The following is a 23,953-nucleotide window of genomic DNA, read 5'->3' as shown; positions in this document are numbered from 1 at the left end:
GGACCAGGGGCCGGTTTCGTGAAGACAATTTTTCCACGAAGCGGGGCGGGGTGGGGTGAGGTGGGGGATGGCTCAGGAGGCAATGCGGGCGATGGGGAGCTGCCGATGAAGCTTCGCTCACTCTCGCCCTGCTCACCTCGTGCTGGGTGGCCCTGTTCCTAACAGGCCGCGGGCTTGTGTCCGCAGCCCGGGGGTTGGAGACCCCTGGTATAGGGTGCTAAATTCTAAGTCCCAGAAGGTACTGGGATGGAGTTTGATGTGCAGAGTACAGAGAGGGATCAACCCTTGTGGGCAGGATTAGGCAGAGTGAGCTGGGCAAACAGATATAGGCCTGACAGGCCTCAGCCAATCCCCAGGGAAATAGGCGGGCCTTTACGCACCTCCCTCCGTCAATCATTGGATATGGGCACCGCTGGAGGGGCGAGCTCTCGTGAGAGGCAGCTCTGCGCAGGTGAGGGGGACCCTGCGGACACTGACAGCTGATGTTCACCCTGCAGCTGAGGCCCTCCAGATGGCACACCTCCGTATTCACCAGAGTCCCGTTCTTGTCCTCCACACTGAGCACTGTATGGGATGATATCTATCAAAGGGACATCAAAAGTTGTCCTTCCCCTTTCACTGATTTAAGAAACCAGACAACGTGCTATAGTAGATCCGATGCTAGGTTAATAATTATATCAGAGTTTGGAGTACTGAAACATAGTCACAACGAAAATGCAGAGAACGATAACATAAACTACCCGGCTGAGTGTATAAATTTAACTTTAATTAAAATATTGCAGAACTTTTTCTAAAGCATGAGCTAACTGCAACAGACTTAGACTAGTTTTAATTCGGTACAACAATAACAGGAAACTCTACGATGTTTCTTAACATCCTAAAGATTGCTAGACTAGTACAAAAAGTCTATTATTTTCTCCTAACCACTAGGCCTTCGATTTAAGTGAATAATGATTTCTTGGATATAGCCTCAGTATCAAAATAGTTAAGTTATCCTTAGCCCAGGGTTTCTCAGTCGAAGCACTATTGACATTTCTGACCTGATAATTCTTTGTCCTGGGGGCTGTCCTGTGCGTTGCAGGATGTTAAGCAGCGTCACTGGCCCCTGCTCAGAATGTCTCCAGACGCTGCCAAAGGTGCCCCCGGAGAGCAAAGTCAGCCTGTTTAGGACCACTGATCTAATCAACCATCAAATTCTGCTATCCTACCTTATACATATCTTTCAAACGCTGCCACGGAGCTCCACTGCCTTTATCATTTATCATTCATGACAACACTTCTCTCCTGGACTGCAGCCAAAACCCTCCTAACTGATTTTCCTGAATTCACACTTGGCTGCCTTCAGTATATTCTACACTCCATGGTCCAAGTGTCCTCCTCACTAGAACACAAATCAGATCCTGATGCTTCAAACTTTTTTTTTTCCCGTTGCGGAGCACAGGCTCCAGACGCGCAGGCCCAGCGGCCATGGCTCATGGGCCCAGCTGCTCCACAGCATGTGGGATCTTCCCGGACCGGGGCACGAACCCGTGTCCCCTGCATCGGCAGGCGAACTCTCAACCACTGCGCCACCAGGGAAGCTCACTTCAAACTTTTTAACATGACTTATGAGACCCTGCATAAGTTGGTCCTTCTTAGCATCTCTCCTTTCTTCCCATCTGGTGCAAGCCTCCCTCATTCTTTTAGTCTCAAGATAATAGTCAACTCCTCCAGGAAGGCTTCCTTGACTACCTGAGTCTGGGCTTGATACCTTTCTTAAGTATTTCCACTACATGCTGGACCCTTACCACACTGTGTGGCAATGTTCTTTGCATTTGTTTGTATTTTCCACTAGACTCTTGCTCTGTGACAGCAAAGACCATGTCTGTCTTATCTTGCATTGAATCCCAAATATCTAGTACCATAGCTTCCATGTATGCGGTGCTCATTAAACATTGTTCAAGGTTCAAGGTACGAAAGGAAGGAAATTAGGAGGGAAGGCAGGCTGAGAGTTGCTAGAGAAGTCATTGGAAGATAAAGAAGTGAAATGGTTGAGTAGCAACTTCAAGAACGTGAATGAGAAAGGAAGAAGAACAGATGGCATCTATGTAGGAGCACGTGGCTAGATACGGTACAGTAGAGGTGTGAAGAATCTGAGCTTATAAGCTGAGAGAAAGAATTAGTAAAAGAGAGATGAAGAAGTTGGAAATGTGGAAGAACATAGGACAACTAAGAGGAAAGCACCCCAAATGATAATAAGATATTTTGGTGTTGTAAATCATAATCTCTTCTCTCCACTAAATTGTTTTGGGGGGTTTAACATTTGTGGGACTATGTTTATTTCTTGTGACTTTTTTACCTTGTTCTGTTATTTTGTTTTCTGTTTGATGGGTTTTTTCCAACTGATCTGAATAGTCATATCAAACTGTAGGTATGTAAAATTCAAAAGTAACACCTGAGATTCTTGCCCACACATGTGAGTAGGCTTGTCAGAGGTAAAATTTAATAACCACATACATATGCTTCTTTTTTTAATATATAAATTTATTTATTTTTTTATTTTTGGCTGTGTTGGGTCTTCGTTGCTGCGTGTATGCTTTCTCTAGTTGCAGTGAGCAGGGGCTACTCTTCATTGCGGTGCGCGGGCTTCTCATTGCAGTGGCTTCTGTTGTTGTGGAGCACGGGCTCTAGGTGCACGGGCTTCAGTAGTTGTGGCATGTGGGCTCAGTAGTTGTGGCTCATCGGCTCTAGAGCAAAGGCTCACTAGTTGTGGAGCATGGGCTTAGTGGCTCCGCGGCATGTGGGATCATCCCAGACCAGGGCTCCAACCTGTATCCCTTGCACTGGCAGGTGGATTCTTAACCACTGTGCCACCAGGAAAGTCCTGAAATATGATTCTTAACATAGATATTGTGTTTGGTAACAAGATGTCTTGAAGAAAAAATATGTAAGCAATGCACATTAACGAACAGAGGGAGTAAATAAATAAGAACGACTACTTTAATAGCCTGCACACCTTTAAGCTTATATAAATTTTATGTGTAAGGAAGCATCATCAGTTACAAGGTAAGAGTGAAATATGATTTTTAAATGCCCTGGATTATAAATGGTAGCATTGTCTGTAAAGCAAAAACCAGCAAGCAATATAAACGTCCATCAATAAAAATGTTTTAAATAAATTATGGAAACATCCATATGGTGAAATTTTAAGCACCTACCTTTCAGTGAGGTAGAGCCATATGTGCTGATATGGAAATATTTCCAAAAGATATTATTAAGCAAAAAAAAAGTTCAAAACAGTGTGTATAATATGATCCCATTGGTGTAAATGAAAAGAACATGCTTTATATATGGACATAAGGTTTTTAAAAAATTTTCTGGACAGATCTCAAGAAACTATTTTATGAGATTAACTTTAGGCAGTGAAACAGGGATTCAGGAAGTGAGGAGAAAAAGGCTTTATCTTATATGTTTCTGTATTGTTTGAATTTTTACCTTCCAGATGTATGGTTTAACCTTTAAGCATATTATTTAAATCAAAGAGAAGGGAACACTCCCAAACTCATTTTATGAGACTAGCATTATCCTAATACCAAAACCAGAAAAGAACATTACTAGAAAAGAAAACTACAGGCCAATATTCCTGATGAGTATAGATGCAAAAATTCTGAATAAAATACTAGCAAACTGAATTGGCAGCATATTAAGAGGATCATTCACCAGGTTCAAGTGGAATTTATTCCTGGGATGCAAGGATGGTTCAACATACACAAATCAATCAATGTGACACATCATATTAATAGAATGAAAGAAATGAATTGTATGATCATCTCAATAGACACAGAAAAAGCATTTGACAAAATTCAACATCCATTTATGATAAAAACTCTTAACAAATTGGGCATGGAAGGAACATATCTCAGCATAATAAAGCCATAAGTCACAAGCCCACAGCTAATATCATGCTCAATGGTAAAAGGCTGAAAGCTTTCTTCTAAAATGAGGAACAAGACAAGGGTGGCCACTCTCATCACTCCTATTCAACATAGTCCTAGAAGTCCTAGCCTTGGCAATCAGGCAAGAAAAATTAATAAAAGGTATTAGAATTGGAAAGGAAGAAGTAAAATTGTCTCTATTTGCAGATGATATGATTTTATATATAGAAAATCCTAAAGACACAACCAAAAGGCTCTTAGATCTAATCAATGAACTCAGTAAGTTGCCGGATATAAAACTAACATACAAAAATCAGTAGTGTTTGTATACACTAACAATAAAATTTCCAAAAAAGAAATAAAGAAATTGATCCCATTTACAATAGCCTCAAATACAGTAAGTTTAACTAAGGGCATGCAAGATCTCTATGCTGAAAACTACAAGACATCAGTGAAAGAAACTGAAGAAGACACAAATAAGTGGAAAGATATCCCATGTTTGTAGACTGGAAGAATTAACATTATTAAAATGTCAACACTATCAAAAGCCATCTATATATTCAATGCAATTCCTATCAAGAATCCAATGGCATTTTTTACAGATGTAGATAAAACACTCTTAAAATTTATAAGGAACCACAAATGACCCTAAATAGCCAAAGAAATCCTAAGAAAGAGGTATCACACTTCCTGATTTCTAACTATAATATAAAGCTGTACTCATCAAAACAGTTTGGTACTGGCATAAAAACAGACACATAAACCAGTGGAACAGAACTGAGAACCCAGAAATAAACCTAAGCATCAACTAATGTTTGAAAAGGGAGCCAAGAATATTCAATGGAGAAAAGACAGTCTCTTCAGTAAATAGTGCTGAGATAATTGGATATTCACATGTAAAAGAATAAAACTAGACCCATATTTTAGACCACTCACAAAAATTACCTTGAAATGGATTTAAGGATTAAATATAAGACCCAAAACTATGAAACTACTAGAAGAAAACATAGGAATAAAGTTCCTCAACATGGGTCTTGGTAATGGTTTTTTGGATATGTCACCTAAAACACAAGCGACAAAATAAAAAATAAACAAGCAGGACTACATCAAACTAAAAAGCTTCTGCACAGCAAAAGAAATCATCAACAAAGTGAAAAGAATGGGAAAAAATATTTGCAAACCACGTATCTGATAAAGGGTTAATATCCCAAACATACAAAGAATGCACACAACTCAATAGTAAAAAAACAAATAACCCAATTTAAAAAATGAGCAAAGGGGCTTCCCTGGTGGCGCAGTGATTGAGAGTCTGCCTGCCGATGCAGGGGACACGGGTTCGTGCCCCGGTCCGGGAAGATCCCACATGCCGCGGAGTGGCTGGGCCCATGAGCCATGGCCCATGAGCCTGCGTGTCCGGAGATTGCGCTCTGCAAGGGAGAGGCCACAACAGTGAGAGGCCCGCATACCGCAAAATAAAAAAAAAAAAAAATGAGCAAAGGACCTAAATAGACATTTCTTCAAAGAAGATATACTAAAGACCAACAGGTACATGAAAAGATGCTCAACATCACTAGTTGTTAGGGAAATGCAAGTTAAAACCACAATGAGCTATTACCTCACACGTGTTAAAATAGTCATCATCAAAAAGATAAGAGATAACAAATGCTGGTATGGATGCAGAGAAAAGGGAACCCTTGTGCACTGTTGATGAGATTGTAAATTGGTACAGCCACCATAGAAAACAGTAGGGATAAAAATAGAACTACCATGTGATCCAGAAATTCCACTGTTGGGAATAGATCCAAAGACAATGAAAGCACTAACTAGAAAAGATATCTGCACCCCCATGCTCATAGCAGCATGATTTTTAATAGCCAAGACGTGGATGGATGAATGGATAAAGAAGGTGTGGTATGTATATACAATGGAATATTATTCAGCCAGAAAAAAAACGAGGAAATCCTACCATTTGCAACAATACGAACAGACTTTGAAGGCATTCTGCTAAGTGAAATAAGTTAGAGAGAGAAAGACAAATACTGTATAATCTTAAATATATGTGGAATCTAAAGCAACAACCAAGCACATATAAAAAGAGATCAGACTTATGGTTACCAAGGTGGGGGGTGGGGAGGGGAAGGGAATTGGAGGAAGGTGGTCAAAAAATACAAACTTCCAGTTATAAGATAAATAAGTACTAGGGATGTCATGAACAATATGATGACTACAGCTAACAATGTTGTATGATATATAGGAAAGTTAAGAGAATAAATCCTAGGAGTTCTCATCATGAAGAGAAAAGTTTTTATCTTTTTTCTTTTCTTTCCTTTTTATTGTAGTTATATGAGAAGACGGATGTTAGCTGAACCTATAGTATATGTAAATCAAATCATCATGCTTACAAACTATTATATATAAAATAGATAGACAACAAGGTCCTAATGTATAGCACATGGAACTAAATTCAATATTCTGTAATAAACCATAATGGAAAAGAATATATATATTCAGTTATATATATATATATATATATATATATATATATATATATATATATATACACACACACACACATACACATATAAAAAATTGAATCACTTTGCTGTACACCAGAAACTAACACAACACTGTAAATCAACTATACTTCAATTAAAAAAATCATGCTGTATGCCTTAAAATTATATAGCGATGAATGTCAATTAGTTCTCCATAAAACTGGAAAAAGAATTAACTGCCCAATAGGCACTGATCCTCTGAATTGACAAGTCACCGTGCAGGCTGCTTTCCTCGTCTCTGTCTCCAGTTCTCTTGGTTGCTTCCTGGTGTGCCACCCTTTTCTCCTCTGAGCCTATAGTGCTCAGGTATCCTCCTCTCAGCCTCTCCCAGGAACCTCTGAAAACAGGCCTTTGCTGCCAGCCACAATCCTCTTTTCTGGTTCCCAGCTGCCCTTCTTATAGAAGCACTAAGCTCACTTCCAGAACTTTCCTCTCATGGGAATGATGAAAGCTTCCACATGTAAGAACAAAGATGAAAGAGATGCCTTTTAACTCTATGACCTCCTCACTCCCAGAACACAAGATCCATAATCCAGATGGGAGAAAAATCAGACTCAACCACCGTATTATTTTAAACAAATCTACAGTTTATTTTGACACATAATCAACGAATCCTTATTGTAGCAAAAACAAACATCCTGCTTCTTTCCTGCATTATCTATTTGTTATGGGGGGTACATCGATGCTTTTATTTATTTTTATTTTTTATTTTTGTGGTACTCGGGCCTCTCAACTGTTGTGGCCTCTCCCGTCGTGGAGCACAGGCTCCAGACGCGCAGGCTCAGCGGCCATGGCTCACGGGCCCAGCCGCTCCACGGCATGTGGGATCTTCCCGGACCGGGGCACGAACCCGTGTCCCCTGCATCGGCTGGCGGACTCTCAACCACTGTGCCACCAGCGAAGCCCGATGCTTTTATTGATGATGCTATCAAGTGAAGATATGTAGTGCAAATCAGTTTCTTTGGCTGCCAAGGGAGTGTTGCCAGAGAAGAGCAACAGAGTTCAATTTGAATGAAGGCACCTCTAGAGGAGAGAGCGAGCACATGCAGATTTCAAGTGTGGCTTTATTCCAAATGTAAATGAGATGAATCATCTCAGTGTACACACGTTTCACTTAAGTACAGTCAAGGCTATGCCCTTGGGTAAAAGGAAAAGAGGAAACATGACCAAATGAGATGAGAGAATCCCTGTATTTATGCTCTTTCTGTCCTTCAACCTAGAAATCAGCCTCCACTACCAGAGCCAAGTGCAAAATGAAGCAAAAGAAGTTAAACTCTAGGCTTTAAGCTTCCAACGGCTCAGTATTCTGGTGAGCCGAGATGTTTTCAAGGACTATTTTGAGCTTATATATTTGTCCTTCGTGGGATGAGCTGCTTATGAAAATAAATGTCTGGCAGAGCCATAATATTTAGCTGAAAAATGTCCTAACCCTCCAGGTTTATGTGGCAGAGATTATAGGAGACCACTACCCAGGACTTTTAAGTGTCAGGAAATCACATTCCTTGCAAAGAAAAAGATATCCGATCAGTCAAAGGAAACACACACACATGCACAAAACATATATTTACACATATATTTTCACAATGACAGGTTCAGAACTAGAACGAAGCCGACTTAGAAAAAAAGACAAGCCAGGTCATCTGATAATAAATCGAGAAGAAAGTCCCACCTACCTGGTTACTGCCCGGGTGCAGATGGTAACAAGGAAACAGCCAGCCACAATCATCCAACCCCATCCTCCATCCGGTGGGGAGGTAGACCGAGCTCTATTTACTTTTGCCATGGTTTCAGTTCTTTTTTCTTCTTTTCCAAGTTACTCCAACAGCCCAGTTATGATCTTGGAAGGGTCTGCTGTCCAGTGATTTCCTGTTGGCATTCAAGACTGGTATAGAATGCTACCTGGAACATGGGTTACTGGCCATCTAAAACCAAAAATCAGGACATAGTTGCATTTTATTGCCATATCCAAAGACAGTTTTTCACTTGGTAAAAATGATTATTACTTTCCTGTTAAATATGATTATTTGTTAACTGTGATTACTGGCCTAGTGCAAAGACCATTAGTTGTCCTTGGAACCTCTCCCCCTTCTTCTTTTTTTAATAACAGATCTTCTCAACTTTTAGCCAAATCCATGATGACAGTTTGGATACCATACCTTGAAGGTAGATGTGGCAACGTGGTTTAGTCTAGACTAAAGGGATATGAGCAAAATATTACATGCCACTGCGGGTTCCTCAGCTCAAAGGCAAAGGCACTTTCTTAAGACTTCCGCCACCTCCTTTCCCATAGACTGGAATGTGGATGTGGGGATGAGACAGTTCCAACCACACAGGCCCAGACATCGCCCAAGGGGCTGGCAGAGCTACAGGACAGAAGGAGTCTGGGTCCTCAAATGACTCTGTGGGGAAGAGGTGCCTCTCCAGCTCCCGACTTCACACACCCCTCACTGTTACACCAAAGTTAAATAAGCCTCAGCTTTATTTGAGGCTCTCCATTCTGGAGTCTTTCTGTTACAACAGCTTAGGCTATGTCTTAATTATTATACTGAATGATTCTGACAGTAACTGCGTTGGCCTTTCTGACCAAGAATGCTGTAATTCTTAGATGGAAAAAATTGAAGCAAGAAGAGAATGAAAAATAAGTGAAACAGAATAGAAAGTCCAGAAGCTAGCACATAATAATTCAATACAACTAAATAAGGAAGCAAAGAGGGATGGGGAAAAAAAGGATTATTTGCTACCTCCCATTACAACTCTCCATTTAATTCCTTTTTTAAAAAAATAAACTTATTTATTTTTGGCTGCACTGGGTCTTCTTTGCTGTGTGCGGGCTTTCTCTAGTTGCAGTGAGCGGGGGCTACTCTTCGTTGCGGTGCGTGCGCTTCTCATTGCAGTGGAGCATGCGCTCCAGGGCACGTGGGCTTCAGTAGTTGTGGTGCATGGGCTCAGTAGTTGTGGCTCGCGGGCTTAGCTGATCCATGGCATGTGGGATCTTCCTGGACCAGGACTCGAACCCATGTCCCCTGCATTGGCAGGTGGACTCTCAACCACTGCGCCACCAGGGAAGTCCCTCCATTTATTTCTTAACCTTCTAGATAGATCAGAGTTAAATGTAAAAAAGAAGTCATTTAGAATCTAGGAGAAAACATATGCAAATAATTATCTAACCTCTGGATGGGAAAAGGACTCCCTGAGATGTAAAGTAATGTTAACAAACCAAGGGAAAATTTTGTTGATTTGTCTAAATTAAAATTTAACACGTCTATACACCAAAACATGTAATAAATAAGACCAAAAGGTAAACCATAGACTTGGGGGGAAAAAAACAGCAACACATGATTCAGAGAAGTAACATCTGCAACATTAGTTCATTCAACTACCAACACTTATGGAGGATCTAATGTGTGTTAGGCATTATTCTGGACACCGAGGATTCAGTGATAAGCAAGACACACAGGGCTCCTTGTGGTAGACAGTTTCTAAGCTACCCCTACGGTCTCACATCCTGTTGTTCTTGTCCTTGTGTAATCCCTTCCATGGAGTGTGGGTGGGACCTGTGACTTGCTTCTAACCAGAATATGGCACAAGTGATGACACATGATTCCCATGATTAGGTCATACTGAATAAGACTCAGCCTTGCTAGTCGACTCACTCTCCCGCTGGCCTTGAAGAAGCAGGCTGCCGTGTTGCACACTGCCATGGAGAAGGCCATGTGGCAGGGAACTATGGGTAGCCAGTAGGAGCTGAGGACAGCCTCAAAAGCTAAAGTGACAGCAAAAAGCTAAAGCTCTCAGTCCTACAACAGAAGGAAATGAATTCTGCCAACATGCCAAGTGAGCTTGGAAGCAGACTTCTTCCCTAGTTGAGCCTCCAGTTGAGAACACACTCTGGCTGACACTTTGATTGCAGCTTTGTGAGACCCTGAGCCAAGCCAGCCAGGCCCAACTAAGCGCGGCCTGAATGTGGTCCCACAAGAACTGTGAGATCAAGTGTTTCTTACGGTATACTTTGGCATGTCAATCAAGCTTCTTAATTACAGTTAGGGATGAATTTTTTAAGAGACTAAATCAGAGTTTTAACAGGTGATTTTTCCACTGGATTGAGCCAATCACCCAATTTGGGGTACAATTTTATAATGATCACCAGAAGAAATTTTAAATAATATTGATTAAACGAAACATCAGGGACTTCCCTGGTGGTCCAGTGGCTAAGACTCTGTGCTCCCAATGCAGGGGGCCCAGGTTTGATCCCTGGCCAGGGAACTAGATCCCGCATGCTGCAACTAAGAGTTTGCATGCTGCAACTAAGACCCAGCGCAGCCAAATAAATAAATAAATAAAATGAATATTAAAGAAAAAATAAAGATCTGCTCTTTATAAATAAATAAATAAAACATCATTTCAAATATGACTAAGCATGCATTGTTTGGTGACCACAGACCACGCACCACCTGGTAAATCATGGACAAACCAAACTGTCTAATAAAGAAAAATTTACTTTAAAACCATGACTTTCTCAAGAAAATGGCTCCTGTGTGCCGCAACTAAGACCCAGCGCAGCATGAATGAATGAATGGATAAATAGATAAATATTAGAAATACAACAAGGGATGCAAAGTTGAAAAAATTAAAAAAATAAAAGAGACCCCAGAGAGCTACTTTGCCCCTTCTGCTGTACGATGTCACAGTAAAAGCATGGCATCTATGAACCAGGCAGTGGGCTCCCACCAGACACTGAATGTGCCAGCTCCTTGATCTTGGACTTCCCAGCCTCTAGAACTAAGAGAACTAAAGGTCTGTTTAAGCCACCCAGGCTGTGAGATTTTCGTTATAGCAGCCTGTACCAGCTAAGATATCTAAAACTACAGATTTCCAAGTCGTCTTGAAAAACTGAGAGCGCTAAAGATACTGGTCTGGCATTCCTTCTTGGCAGCCATCAGCTGGAGTCAAGTATGACACCCTTCCTTTGGATAACGCCTGTACAGCCCCTTCAGCCTGCCCCTGACCTCCTGTACTGTCCAATCCCTGTGCTGTTTCACTCATGTACAACACCTGCCTGACTCCTTTAGGCAATAAGATCTTCCACTTCTGCCTATACTGTGTTGCCATAAATCAAAGTTTCTTGAACAGCCATACGTGAGTCATGTTTATGGCATGCTTGACGCCTAGCACTCTGGCGATTTCAACAGGACTAGCACTGGTGATTCTACCAGCGCCCGCGGACAAACACACACAATGTCATAACTCACCGATTGGACACAAACATGTGTCACGAAATGATAGGATCGGTTGTACAAGTGAAAAAGCCAAAGCTTAGAAAGCTGACTATAGTCCTAGCCTCTTCAGAGTTTTTTCTGTTAAAATAGTCCCCAAGGTTAAATTGTCTTCAATGTAAGATTATAAAGCCATCTACCCATACGTGGACAGTGTGAGACCGTCCTCGGTCTGTGCTGCCCAGTGCTGTTGAAAAATTCTGAGACAGGCCAGTGCTATGCAACAGCCCTTTGGAAAGCAACACAGGGCAACGGATCAAGGATTAGAAAGTTATTCATATTCTTTGAAGAGTAATCTCAGTTCTGGGAAGTTATCCTAAGAAAACAATTTAAGAGAAGCTGAACACTACTGGCAAAATAAACAATAGCTGTGCTATGAATAACGTAAAACTGAAACAACGTAAATGCTCAACAACTGGGAAATGTCTAGAGAATTATGATACGTCAAACAAATGGGATAATAGACAATCCTTTAAAATTATAAAGAAGAAGAAAATACTGTAATATGGGAAAACATTTATGATGCAATGCTAAAGCAAAAAGGGGACTCTAAAATTGTGTGTACAATGTGAGGGAAGCTATGTAAAACTTCTGTAAAAGATGTATACTTGTAACTCATAAAGAATGGGGAGAATATGCAAAAAGAAATTTAGGTGGGATGGTATAATTAAGATTCATTTTCGGGCTTCCCTGGTGGCACAGTGGTTGAGAGTCCGCTTGCCGATGCAGGGGACGCGGGTTCGTGCCCCCGTCCCGGCGGATCCCATGTGCCGCGGAGCGGCTGGGCCCGTGAGCCATGGCCGCTGAGCCTGCGCGTCCGGAGCCTGTGCTCCGCAACGGGAGGGGCCACAGCAGTGAGAGGCCCGAGTACCGAAAAAAAAAAAAAAAAAAATTCATTTTCAAAATTGCATTCTATTCTGAAGAATACTACAATGGTGGATACATGACATTATACATTTGTCAAAGCTCAGAACTGTAGAACACAAAAAGTGAACCCAAATGCAAACTATGGACTTTAGTTAATAATGTATCAATATTTGTTCATCAATTGTAACAAATGTACCACACTAAGCTAAGATGTTAATGACAGAGGAAATTGGTGGGGGAAGGAGAAAGGGTACACAGGAACTCTTTGTACTTTCTGCTCAATTTTTCTGTAAACCTAAAATTTCTTTAAAAAATAAAGTCCATTAATTAAAATAAAATAAAATAAAATCGCATTCAATACCATTTTATATATAATTTTCTGAAATAAATATTTCAGGTTACTCCTGCAGTGTAAATAATGAGCACAAAAATCTCTTTTGTATGGTTTCTCCAGGACTAAAAATAACCATATTATTTACTGACGCTGCACATTGAAAATTAGGTGGGGCTTCCCTGGTGGCGCAGTGGTTGAGAGTCCGCCTGCCGATGCAGGGGACACGGGTTCGTGCCCCGGTCCGGGAGGATCCCACATGCCGCGGAGGGGCTGGGCCCGTGAGCCATGGCCGCTGAGCCTGCGCGTCCGGAGCCTGTGCTCCGCAGCGGGAGAGGCCACAACAGTGAGAGGCCCGCGTACGGCAAAAAAAAAAAAAAAAAAAGAAAATTAGGTGATTATCCCATAGAAGACACAGGGAAGGTAACAAGCCTTTGGCAAAATAAAATGTTCTGTTTCTTTAAAAGATATTTAACATCATTAATTTTTACCTTGCCTCTGCTATCCCCAGATGATTCCATTTTTATTTGTTTCAGTTAGACAACCTCCTTTGGCATTCCCACAACTTATAAGTTCAGAACTGATTGGTGAGGGTCTCTCAAAAAAACATAATTGCATAAATCCAAATAAAAATTGTTAAGTAATAGCATAGTGAGCAAAGGTATGTTGTAAGTTAGAGTCAAGCTGGGTAAACCACAGAACAAGGAACATCCTCACACGGTTCCAGGGTGGGGAGAAAGGACTTCTCTGAAAGCATCAGTATGCGAGACTGTTACTAATAATTCCTCATGAATAGTCGCCCTTGAGCCTCACAAGCCTCAGAGATGGGCACGATTTCCCCCCTTTCCACGATGATGAAGCTGAAGCTCTCAGAAGTAAAGGGACTCGCCTGGCAACACTGTATCTGAGGCAAAATAGGGATAAGTAGCTCTGGTGGATTTTGGACAGTATACTTGCCCATCTGCCCTCCAGATTTCAAAATTGTCGTTGGGCATTTCTGTCAACAAGCCATGGTAAAGCTTAAGCACTCATTCATGTGAGTGACCACGACCAAAGGAAGCAGGGGGTGGGGTGGGGTAGCAGGGGAGGTTTAACCACCAGGTTAACTCAAGCGTGTATGGCTGCTCACAAAACATGTGAGTTTCTTTCAAAACAGGTCATGTAATAGATTTATATGTATTCAGAGGAGATGCACAGGTTAAACAAGGCTAACCTAGTTTCCCGGAGACTTTGGAGCAGCCTGTGGTCCCCTTAGAATATCAGCCTGAGCCTCTTGTAAATAATTAACCCACCTGATATGACACAAATATAATGGAAAAGTCTTCACTGAGTTAAGAGAATACCTACAACTATAAGCAAAGAAAGTACGTTTCCATCGTGCAATTCTTCATTTTAGTAAGCAGCCTTCCATTTATTTTATTTTGACATCCAACCACTAAAATATAATTGCATTCTGCATCTCATTTTGGCTTCAGAAAAAAAATTTTGAAACAAAAGAGGCTCTATATTAGGATGTTCCTCTAAGGTTGCTCCTTAAACAGTACAGTTTGGGATATATTTTCAATTTCACTTTGTCCTCTTTGCTTTCAAAAATCTGATCATGTGCAAAAAATTCTTGCTAACAGTCGATCACCTTCCAGTAAGGCACTCCATTTGTAGGGCAAATCTTTCACATTGCCCTCAGTATAGTTTTCTGAAGTGATCCCTTCTATCAGAAAATCTACACACTTCTTACAGTTAGTATGCAGTTGGAGAAAAGGCACTTATTTGGGTGGGCTCCCAACACTGTCTTTCCATTGTTCTTTCCTTCCTTGATCCTTTCTGCTTATTTCCAGTGCCTTAACCTTTAGCAGTATCCTTACTTTTTACATTGGTTTGCAGACAAAAGAGAAGTAGAGGTGTGCGGCAGAAAGATACCAAGAGTGGGATTCAAGACTACTGGGTCCAAGTGACACTACTTAGTCGTCTGATCCTGCGTGAATCACTTCCTCTCTGCCACTATTTCCTAATCTGTAAAAACAGGGCATCAAATTACTGATGTCTAAACTTTAAACCAGCTGGCTGATTGCTAAGTATCTCTTCCCCAATATCTAAGATACCTGGTAGACTATGCTTATTGTTTATTTCTCTGTGGAACAAGGAAAAGGGTCCCATCCAGAATAAATCCATTTATAAGTAAGAAGTCACAGTATTGTGTTGTAGAGGAAGTTCTCACCACACAGAAAGGGAGAGCAGAAGCCTACACCAAGAGAGGAAGGGGACATTTTTTTTAAAGGAATGTTGATGAGCTGCCCAGATATCTCAGGGACCACGTCTCCCACTCCCTACAGCCTTGACCAGGGGTAGGTATGTGATAGAGAGAAGACATAGGAACCTGAGCAGTTGAGGGGGAAGCTGCAGTAAGAAGGCCTGTGCTGTGTGTCCCATGGATAACAATGGGAAGACACTGCTTCACTGGGTGCCTTTGGCCTATGATGTGTCTGGGCAGAGAGAAAGCCAAGACAGTGTCCACCGACTGTCCCTCACCACCAATCTGGCGCAGGAGTGATCTGAGGCTCTCTCATGTTCTCAGTAGAAGGCAGCTAAGAGATGAGAGGCAGAGCTGGGGCCAAGGGGAAAGTGACTCCGTGGCCAATAACCTGAGCCTAATGGAAATCGTGGCTGATCCTCAAGAACTACAATAAAAAAGGTGAGGAATTTCCCCATGTGCTGGACAGTCAGAGAGTACAAACTACAAGTTCCACCAGCAGCAGATATGTCATCACAGTGCACAATGAGGAGAGAAGCCACTACCTAGAGACCACCAAGATGAGTTTCATCAGCAGGACGCCCAGTGACCAATACTAGGGACAGTTCTGCTTAGGCCAATGAGAATTCATGGATCTGCATGCCAACCACCTCCGCCACTGTTACCATGAGGTCACATGAATTCTCCCCTAAACCAACCACTCATACAGGAGAGGCAGGGATGAACACAATACAGGGGAGAAATGACCTTTACACAGAAATCAACCTTCAATTTGGCTGCTTATTGATTCAAGAAAGACTGAGCTAAATGAAAGACATTACTTTAACCTTGCAAAACCTGCTACAAACTTTTTACATTGAGGTATAAGTTACATACAATAAAACACACCCATTTTAAGTCTACATTTTGATGACTTTTGACAAATGTACACACTCATGTAAAACCACCACAATCAAGATACAGAACATTTTCATCACCCCAAACATTCCCTCACGCTCCTTTGCAGTCGATCTCCACCAACCTCAGCATTGCGTTACCACTGGTTTGCTTTCTGTTGATGTAGATGAGTTTTGCCAGTTGAGAATGTCGTAAATATAGAATCACACAATATGGACTATTTTGCTTCTGGCTTCTTTCACTTCTGACAATTTTTTAAAATAAATTTATTTATTTATTTTTGGCTGCATTGGGTCTTGGCTGCTACACACGGGTTTTCTCTACTTGCAGTGAGCGGGGGCTACTCTTCGTTGCGGTGCTCGGCCTTCTCACCGCGGTGGCTTCAGTAGTTGTGGCACACGGGCTCAGTAGTTGTGGCACACGGGCTCAGTAGTTGTGGCACGGGCTCTAGGTGCGCAGGCTGAGTAGTTGTGGCACGCAGGCTCAGTAGTTGTAGCGCACGGGCTTAGTTGTTCCGCGGCACGTGGGATCTTCCCGGACCGGAGCTCGAACCCGTGTCCCTGCATTGGCAGGCAGATTCTTAACCACTGCACCACCAAGGAAGCCCCTATGATGATGTTTTGAGGTTCATCCAGGTTGCTGTGCATACCTGTACTCTATTCCTTTTTACTGCTAAATAGTAATCTGTTTTATGGATATATTACAATTTATTTATCTGTTGATGGACATTAGGATTGTTTCCGATTTTTGACCATTATGAATAAAGCTTATGTGAATATCTCTATACAAGTCTTTTATGGACACAGGTTTTCACTTTCTTGAGTAAATACCTAGGAATGATATTACTGTGTCATATTGTAAGTGTATATTTAACTTTAGAAGATCAACATGGCTGTATGATATTACCGTAACACATTAGAGCTCCAGTGTGTAATGGAGTCTCATTGTAATTTTAATTTGTACTTTCCTTACTACTAATGATGTTAACCGTTTTTTCATGTTTTATTAGCTATTCATATATCTTCTTCTGTGAAGGCTCTGTTCAAATATCATGCCCATTTTTAATTGGGTTGTTTATCTTATTATTGAGATACAAGAATTCTTTGTATATCCTCGATACAAGTCTTTTGTAGATATATGTATTGCAAATATTTTCTCCTATTCTGTGGTTTGCCCATTCATTTCCCAATGGTGCATCTTGAAGAGCAGAAACTATTAATTTTGGTGAACTGAAATTTATTATTTTTCCTTTTTAGTCAATTGTATTTCTATACATTAGTAGTTGTTGCTGAAACTCAGCCTCTGTTCACCGGTGCCGAACAGAAATGCGGAGACAGAGTTTTGGGTGAAGCAGAAAAGAATAGCTTTTTATTGCTTTGCCAGGCAAAGGGGGCCACAGTGCACTAATGCCCTCAAAACTGGGTGTCCCGCCCTAGAGGAGGTAGCGAGGAGTCTTATAGTGTTCAAGGAGCAGGGCGTGATCAGCACGTGGATAATTCTTGGATTGGTTGGCGTCAAGATGAAATTTCAAGCATCATCAACCTTCTGGTTTCAACCAGTCTAGGGTCTATGTTCTTGCGGTCAGCAGTTTTCATCTGGTGGGGGTCTGCTTCCTATAAAAACACCTTAGCAATGTGTGTCAGGCCTTATCTGTAGCTTTCAGGGAAAGCTACAGTTCCCCAGCCCAACAGCTATTCTTTGTTTCTACATCTTCACATTTCCCAATCATTAACTTTTGAGTCAGACTTTTACTTCAAAAGACAAGGACACAGGGGCTTGTACACAATTTCATAGTGAACAAATAGAAAGTGGAATTTAAAAATACCACTTTACATTAGGCATTTCATCAAAAGCCATGAGATGCCTAGGAATACTTTTAACATAATATGTGCATTATTTGGACATTCAAAACTACAAAACAGTGCTGAGAGAAATTTATAAAGGCTTGAGAGAGAGGGAGAGCGAGCGAGCAAGCATGTTCATTCCATGGAACACTGAGAAGATGTCATATCTACCCAAGTTGATTGTTTCAGTGAAATGCCAAACAAAGTCCAACAGCCTTTTTTTTAAAATAGAAGCTGACAAGCTGATTCTAAAACTCATATGGAAATGCAAAGAACCTAGAAAATCCAAAATCATTTTCAAAAGATAGAACAAAAGTTGAAGGCTTATACTAACCGATTTCAAAGACTTGTTCTAAAACCAAAGTAATCAAGAGTGATATCAGTATATTAGATTAGTGGAACAGAATAGGGAGTTTAGAAATAGACCCACATATTTATTCGTATGGGAAGAAAACGACTCTCTAGTGTCACCTCACACCATACACAAAACCTAACTCGAAATAGCATATCTAAACATAAACGCAAAAACTATTAAAAAAAAAAAACTTCTGGAAGAAAACATAGGAGAAAATCTTCATAATTGGGGGACAGGCGAAGGTTTTTTAGACAGGACATAAAAAGCAAAATGAACTCCCCACTCCTGCCTTCATAGAGGCTTTGAAGAGGTTTAGATTTATTATAGCAACAAAGAAGCTGTTATTTTTTTCACATCTGTGTCATCATATGAGCAAATCTCGACCCTATCACAACTTACTAGAGAAGATTTCCAAATGGACTCTACTATTGCCTCTACAGTGGGAAAGTACTCTTTAACGATACACCGTTTGTACCCCTTAGGGTGTCCCATTTGAAGCTCTTTATTGAGATACTCACTCCTGTCTCCGTAGAAACAAGAGGGAAACTGAGAGATACTATTTCTGATAATGGAAACTCAGTGTCCTCAGCTACGACCTGTTGGCCGAGGACCGTCTGGGCCCATATTCAGCCCATATATATGTCCGTTATCTGTAGCCAAATATCAGCCTCATTCCCAGCCCATCGTCCCACTCCCACCTATCCCATGATACTATATGTTCCTTGCAATCCACGGAAAAAATCGAGCTTTAGTATCTTCTTACATGCTGTTTTCTTTACCTTCAAATTCCTTCCTTCGCCACTTTCCCACCTGACTTATCATTTCTGCTTCAACTGCTTCCACCCCATCTCCATCCTCAAAGTAGTTATCTTCCTGTTACAGACTCTTGGAGCTCTCTGTACCTACCCCTCTTGGCCCTTATCAGATGCACTTTTGTTATCTATTTAACGTCTCTCTCTACCACTGGCCTGTTTAACTCCACAGAACAGAAACAACCTTAAGTCATCCTTGTCTCTTCCCCCAATTCTCTCCACCATCTCCAAACCCCAACACACACACACACACACACAATGTCTGATGCAGAGTAAGAGCTCTATCAGTGTCTAATAAATGAATGAAATAAGCTCTGCCTTCACCAGAAAGAACCCCAGCGAGTCATAAAAAATAAATTAAAAGCATTAATAACAGTCACTAGTTTTAACATGGTAATTCAATTGAAAGAAACGGGAAAAGAACTTCATCTTCGTCAGAAAGGTCTAATCTTCAGACATCAGGCAAGAAAATCAACCATTCCAGCTAGAAAATGAAGAATATTCAGCACAACCGGCTTCCCTCTAAAGGACGCTCACTCAGGAGCAAAGCAGTCTTGTCACAGAGGAACCAGCCAGTACTTAGAGCTCAAGTCTCTGAGTCCTGGGCCAGTGAAGCCACACAGCAATAACAGTAACGACAGTTACTATTTGGGGGCACTTAATCCACGAGGCTCTGAATTCACTATTATACATATGTTATCTCATTTTATCTTTTTTTTTTTTTGTCTAAATGTTTTTATTGGAAACAAACAGTTGCACCAAGCAAGAGCTTACTTTCCCCACTCCAAATTAAAACAGAGCACGATAGGGGCAAACATCATTTGGCAGGACGGTTCCAATATGTGGACATCCTTCTTTCTACTCACTGTGGTTAGGGTAACTTTATTCGTAAGCAGTCACTCTTAGACACAATATTAACCCCAAAGTGTTAATGTCACTCAAAAGGAAGTGGCCTTAATTTCATGTGTGGGGCAGTATGTCCTATAAATGCCCAAAGGTGGGAGAAGCACAAACACAACCCACTCTTTAAAAAAACGAAATAATTCAAAGTAGAATTTTTCCATCCCCCCTTTCTCCTGTCATAAAAAGTAGCGCTGGGCTCTGACACCCAGATTTGGTTTTTATCCTGGTCATTTACAAAGTGTTCCCCCATATGACTTGCATCATTAGGGTTATGAATGATAGTTCATTCACTCTGAAGAAAGTATCTACTCCTTTCTCCTCTTCTCGCCTCCATGCTCATGTTCCTTGGGGCGGCTGCTATCTGAGGGTCTTTTAGGGCCACCATGCTGTTTGGCTTCTTCCAAAAATGTGTCCAAACCAAAAGGATCCTCCTCAAACTGGACTGGTCCTTCTCGGCCTCTGTCTACGGTCTGAACCAGAAAACTCCTTATTGGGAACAAATCTGTGAGTCTTTATTCTGGCTTCTAGGTCATCACTAACCATGTCCTTGTCCAGATTTTGACTGGGCCTGTAAATATTCTGGGCCATATCTTTACCACCTCTCCAGGCTTGATCATAAACATTGTAAATTTCATCTTCCCCATCTGCAAAACCACTCTCCGTACCCTTGGATTGGTTGAAGAGCCTTTGGTCATACTGAACTTCACTGGAAGTCCGAGGATTGGGCACACCAAGAACAATGACTTCACTGATATCTTGATTTTCATCTGCAGTTTCAACCTATTATCTGGAGCTGCGCTGGAAAGATTCCGGTCGTGCTGTCTCTCTTTTCGCCTGTCACGCCGGATTTCATCCCTCTCACATGCCTCCCCATTCTCTTTTTCCACATGGGTTTTGATCCCAGCTCTTCTCTCCCCCTGGCTTTCTGGGCCATTTCTCTAAGTTTCTCTTCATGTTTCTCCTTTTCTTTTTTGAGCCATCTTTCTCTCTACTTGAGCTCGCATTTCCACAGCTTCACGAGCCTTCCAATCAGCAATATAGAGGGCTTCGGCCAGTTTTGCAAAATTTTCATTGATGTGAACTGTCTGCAGTCCTCTTCCATCAGCCGCCAGACGTTTATCTAATGGAACTGTATAACCCTTTGCATTTTTCCAGTTTGAAATACAGGGAGGAATCTTCCACTCTTGTTGTTCCTTCACGGTCATCTTTCGGCTAGGAGAGTGCATGACAGGTGCAGGAGGAGAAGGTGGTCCCCGGGGAATCTTCTTATTAATCTTGAACCTTGGCGGCTCCATCGGATCTTTCTGCATTTCCACCATTTGAAAAACTCTCTGTTTAGCCCCAGAGTTGAAAGCCACTCCTTGTTGAGACGGTGTGTATTGGATATACTGAGGAGCGGCCAGTTTATCAGCTGCTGCTCGGACTGGCATGGCTGCAGCAACCTTCTGTGATAAAGGATTTTTCTAAGGTTAGCCTTGTCTTTTTTCTCTTTAATGCCTTCTTCATCAGGTCTTTGCAGGTCTGGGTCATCTGCATTCATGACTTCTTTGGGAACCACGTCAGTGTACTTGCTATAAATGACCTTGTCTTTTGACTGTCCCTGTCGAGCAGTTGCATCATACTTAATTTTTCCTTCAGCATGCACCTGAGTGGCCAGTGCATTTGACATTTTTTTTCTCTTGTCCCATATTCAGGGGATACTGGGCCACATGGATCGCTGGAAAAGCACCTCCATCTCCAAAGTCCTCTAATAACCGAGGTATCCAGCCTTTCCGGTACCCGCATGGCGGAGGTTCTCTTTGCGGGGAGACCAGTGAGGTCTGTCGTGATCTCTGGGATCTTGCCTTTTCTTCAGCCTCAAGCTGGTCCTGGGATAGCTGAGTAGGCGCAGGTAAAAAGCTGGTGAGCACCATCTTCTTCCGCCTCCTCTTCTCATTTTATCTTTATCCCAGCCCTGTGGAGGAGGTATTATAATTTCTGTTTTACAGATAAAGAATGCTCTAACTATCCAAGATTTAGCCTCGGCCTGAGTTCAAAGCTTGTGGTCTTAATCTCTGCATCCCATTGCTCTCCACTGGCCTCCAAGCTCCCTCCTGGTGGAAGCCATGATTATGTTTGATCTTGTGTCTCCAGCACCCAGAACAGTGCCTGGCATATATTTGCTAAATGCTACGGTGAAATACAAACCTCTCGGGAAAGAGAAAGATATCTTGCCTCCCAGCCCCTGGATATTTTATTACACCCTCTTACCAATGATTAAATGTCTGCTTCTACCCACCCGGGGCTCAAGGGCCCATTGAACACCCTGGCCTAGGGGATGTGCAGTGAAGGGCCATCTTCCAGGTCTGCCATGAGGGAATTCCAACACTTCTGCACGGCCTTTATAACAGTGGAGAAAAGTATCCCAGCTGAGCCTTACAGACTTCTATCCAGGGGCAAACTCAAGCCCCCAAAACAACTGAAAGTCGGGAAGAAGTTAAAGAAACCCCTTCTCTCTCTGCTTGGGCTTAGATTGTCTCTGGCTCAGGGACCCAACTTTTTTTCCACTTGAAGTCTCTGGGTCTTAGGGACGCCTTCTAATGCATATGGACTTATTTATTTTTGTTGCCCAATGATATTACACATACGTTGTGAAAAAAATATATTGTTCTTGGGACTTCCCTGGTGGCGCAGTGGTTAAGAATTCACCTGCCAGTGCAGAGGCACGGGTTCGATCCCTCGTCCGGGAAGATCCCACATGCTGCGGAGCAACTAAGTTCGTGCACCACAACTACTGGGCCTGCGCGCCTAAAGCCGGTGCTCCACAACAAGAGAAGCCACCGCAACGAGAAGCCTGCGCTCCGCTCTCTGCAACTAGCGAAAGCCCACCTGCAGCAACAAAGACCCAACACAGCCAAAATTTAAAAAAAAATTTTTTTTTTAATATATTGTTCTTAAGTGCAGAAATACTTTGCTTTTTTTTTTTTTTTGCTTTTCCTTTCTGCTTCTCTCAGCTTAGTCCTCAGACAGATTCTGGTAACGGGGGAGTAAATAATTACCGACTTCAACCAGAAATTTTTGGATGTCTGTCAGGACCTTTTGGCACTAAATTGAAACACTAACCTTTGCTAATAAAGCTGCCGACGTTTCTACATTGTCTGTGAGACTTTGAGGGTAGGAAAACTTTACATAAGACGTAGAATAAGCAGCAGGGTGATTTATATGTCATTTGGTCTACAGAAAAGGAGGAAAAGGTACAATTTTTGATTCACAAGAGGCAGAGAGTAGAAAGCAAGTTTCTTTCTCACCCTGTCAGTTCCTAATCCAGAGTTGCTGATTCTAGGCAACAACAGAAAAATGCTTACTCCTGAGTCCAATAGTTTGTTGACAGTGCAATTCAAAACAAGGAGCTTGCCCCCAGTAACCATTTTCTGCAAAAATACAGTTCTTTTCTCTCCTATCTGGAAATACAAGTAAAAGCAGCGATAGGCCTGAGCTGTAGCTAGCCCTCTTTGATAAAAAATACAACATGTAGTTGAATATTCCAGCACTTAGCACAATGTCTGGTATAAAACTGGTGCTCAATATTTGTGGGGTTCAAGGAAGAAATTTTTGTGTCTCACTCAGTGACCTTGCAGAACTCTTTAATTCTAATTTTACACTCAACAGCATATGGAATCATTAAATCAGATGACGTTACATCAGAGGCTTCTTGGCTACAGAGGAGAAACTTGGAGCTAGAGATGCATTTCACAGAATCGTTTTGTTAGTTGACAGAGAACCTTTTATGGAAGAACAGTGCTGCCTGTCTCTACAACATTTTCCTTACTCTGTCATCACTGCTCCCGCCATGTTGTTGACATGGAAGGGGAACCGAGTGAAATATTTCAGTTGGCTGGAAGTTAACCCCTCAAGTCACGGGGTGTTCTGGAGAACTTGTGTTTCAAAGAGAGTGCAGGCAGGGATTCCCTGGCA

The 23,953-nt window shown here is 41.8% G+C and overlaps 1 protein-coding gene and 1 pseudogene across 3 annotated transcripts in view; both read right to left on the bottom strand.

The window, feature by feature from the left end:
• Nucleotides 1-23,953, bottom strand: part of SLC16A12 (solute carrier family 16 member 12) — an 89,713-nt gene that overhangs the window by 16,029 nt on the left and 49,731 nt on the right. For both annotated transcript variants that reach the window (XM_079899281.1, XM_079899282.1), the window contains exon 3: nt 8,143-8,391. In XM_079899281.1, the coding sequence (XP_079755407.1) occupies nt 8,143-8,252 (110 nt within the window). In that variant the 5' untranslated portion in view covers nt 8,253-8,391. The remainder of the gene's footprint in view (nt 1-8,142; nt 8,392-23,953) is intronic.
• Nucleotides 20,227-22,178, bottom strand: LOC307175394 (SNW domain-containing protein 1-like; annotated as a pseudogene). Its single transcript has one exon. The product of its transcript is annotated as an SNW domain-containing protein 1-like (transcript).

This window comes from Stenella coeruleoalba (assembly GCF_951394435.1).
Source record: "Stenella coeruleoalba genome assembly, chromosome: 16".
Classification (NCBI taxonomy): domain Eukaryota; kingdom Metazoa; phylum Chordata; class Mammalia; order Artiodactyla; family Delphinidae; genus Stenella; species Stenella coeruleoalba.
Note: the sequence above shows the minus strand (reverse complement) of the source record. Positions and strands in the feature narration are given on the sequence as shown.